This window comes from Microtus ochrogaster, unplaced genomic scaffold (genome assembly GCF_000317375.1).
Source record: "Microtus ochrogaster isolate Prairie Vole_2 unplaced genomic scaffold, MicOch1.0 UNK91, whole genome shotgun sequence".
Lineage (NCBI taxonomy): Eukaryota > Metazoa > Chordata > Mammalia > Rodentia > Cricetidae > Microtus > Microtus ochrogaster.
Genome location: NW_004949189.1, coordinates 178,730 through 181,236, shown reverse-complemented (window position 1 = coordinate 181,236; position 2,507 = coordinate 178,730). Strand labels below are relative to the sequence as shown.

The following is a 2,507-nucleotide window of genomic DNA, read 5'->3' as shown; positions in this document are numbered from 1 at the left end:
CATGTGTTTATAGGTGTTAGCATCTCCATCTCATGTGTTTATAGGTGTTAGCATCTCCATCTCATGTGTTTGAGGACAGCATCTGTCCAATGAGCTCCTGGGCTCATTGCCCGTGCACTACCACTGTAAACATTATTGTTAGAAGATGCTAGTGGGTATAGATTGTATGTTCTCACTACTCACGGGGTATATTAAATGAATTATTTGTCCTTTTCTGTTTGTTTTTGAGTCAGGGTGTCACTATGAAGCCCTGAATGACTTAGAACTCAAATATGTAGATCACGCTGGCCTCAAACTCTATCACCCCCTTCCTCTTATCTCCTGAGTGTTGGAATTACAGGCAGGTGCCTCTTAACATGTTTTTTATGTAGACAGATTATCTGATGTTTTATAAGATTTAAGTGATCATAGTTACATAAGCCAGGGATGTGTAAGGAGGGGGACTTGCTGTTTAATGTTGTGTGTTGTAATTAGTCCTTCTGCTTCTCTCAGGACCTGGACCATTCTATAGGAACTCAGTATAGTGCCAACCCACCTGTCACAATTGACGTACCAATGACAGACATGACATCTGGCTTAATGGGACATAGCCAGTTGACCACTATTGACCAGTCAGAGCTGAGTTCTCAACTTGGATTGAGTTTAGGAGGTAGCACCATCTTGCCACCTGCCCAGTCACCTGAGGATCGTCTTTCGACTACTCCGTCACCTACCAGTTCACTTCATGAGGACGGCGTTGATGATTTTCGGAGGGTAGGCATTCCCTGCCAGAGTTCATTCTGCTGTTAGTCGAGGGTAAAATGCTTGCCAGATAAAGCCTAATCATCTTTACTTGGTTCTGGGTGTGGGTTCCTACCTCTTAATTTTGTTTATAATGCACTTCTTGATTACTGTTCTTAGTGATCCTCACATACATATATGGCTTTCAAAACTATTGCTTACATTTTTAGCTTAAATGCCATGGCTGTGGCTACTTTTCTTTCTTACTTACTGAGCCATCTCTCCAGCCTAATTTTGTTCCTATCAAAAACCCTTTTCTTAGCCAGGCTGTGGTGGCGCATGCCTTAATCCCAGCACTCGGGAGGCAGAGGCAGGTGGATCTCTGTGAGTTCAAGGCCAACCTGGTCTACAAGAGCTAGTTCCAGGGCAGGCTCCAAAGCTACAGAGAAACCCTGTCTCGAAAAACAAAACAAAAAAACCCTTTTCTTAATTCTGTCCATTTTTCTTCCTGACAGCAACTTCCGAGTCAGAAGACAGTGGTAGTGGAAACAGGGAAAAAACAAAAGGCTCCTAAGAAGAGAAAAAAGAAAGACCCTAATGAGCCTCAGAAGCCAGTCTCCGCATACGCATTATTCTTCCGTGATACTCAGGCTGCCATCAAGGGACAGAACCCCAATGCTACCTTTGGTGAGGTGTCAAAGATTGTGGCTTCCATGTGGGACAGTCTCGGAGAAGAGCAAAAGCAGGTGACTAGTGGGTGGTAAACATTTGCTAAGGTTTTAATTGAACAGAATCTTAGTGTTCTGTTGCTGTGAATAGACACCAAGACCGCAAAACTCTTATAAAGGAGGCTTGCTTACAGTTTCAGAGGTTTAGTCCTCTCTCATCATGGTGGGGAATGGGGCTGATGTGGTGCTGGAGGAGCTGAGAGCTAGCTCTACATCTGGATCAGCAGGCGGCAGGAAGAGAGCAGCACTGGGCCTGGCTTGGGCTTTTGAAACCTCAAAGCCCACCTCCAGTGACACACTTCCTCTAACAAGCAGTGCCACTCGTACTGACTGGCCGTGGGAGCCATTCTTACTCACACCACCATGGTACTTAGCTGTCAGAGCTTTGTTAATGGCAGCCATGCATCCTTTATCTTAGCACTTATACAAAAAAATCACTTTTATTTAGTAGTTTTTGTGGTGCTTGGTAGCAAACCCCCAAGGCTTCTATACATGTTTGCTCTCCTACCCCAGAAGATCCATGGTTCATGGTAGAAGAGAAGAACTAACTTATATAAGCTGTCCTCTAAATGCTATATGCATTTCCAGAAACATACACACGTATACACAAAATAATTGATTTACGTTCATTATAAAAACACTGCATCTTTCATAAACTGTAAAATAACTATCGTTCTCCTCTTTACTAAAGATGGACTTTGCTAGGTGTGGTGGTGGCACAGGCCTTTAATCCCAGCACTGGGGAGGCACAGGCAGGTGGATCTGAGTTCGAGGCCACCCTGGTGTACAGAGTGAGTTCCAGGACAGCGAGGACTACACAGAGAAACCTTGTCTCAAAAAACTAAAGATGGGACTCTGAGGTTCACTGCCCAGTTAAGGTCATACAGCTTCTAAATGATAGGGTTAGGGTAGTCTAGTTTCCTCATTTCAACATTCCATGTGGCATCCATTCATAGTGCCTAATCCCTTTTGTGTCTTCAACCGTTTAGTTTTTAGGCTAACTTCCTAAAGCCTTGTATTTTCCTGTTTGTACAGTTAAGCTGTTTTTTTTATATATAT

General features: G+C 43.6%; 1 protein-coding gene across 1 annotated transcript in view; it reads left to right on the top strand.

Moving 5' to 3' along the window:
- Positions 1 to 2,507, top strand: part of Tox4 (TOX high mobility group box family member 4) — a 14,922-nt gene that overhangs the window by 7,793 nt on the left and 4,622 nt on the right. Inside the window, exons 4-5 of the mRNA XM_005370962.2 lie at positions 493 to 753; positions 1,236 to 1,466. Of these exons, the coding sequence (XP_005371019.1) occupies positions 493 to 753; positions 1,236 to 1,466 (492 nt within the window). The remainder of the gene's footprint in view (positions 1 to 492; positions 754 to 1,235; positions 1,467 to 2,507) is intronic.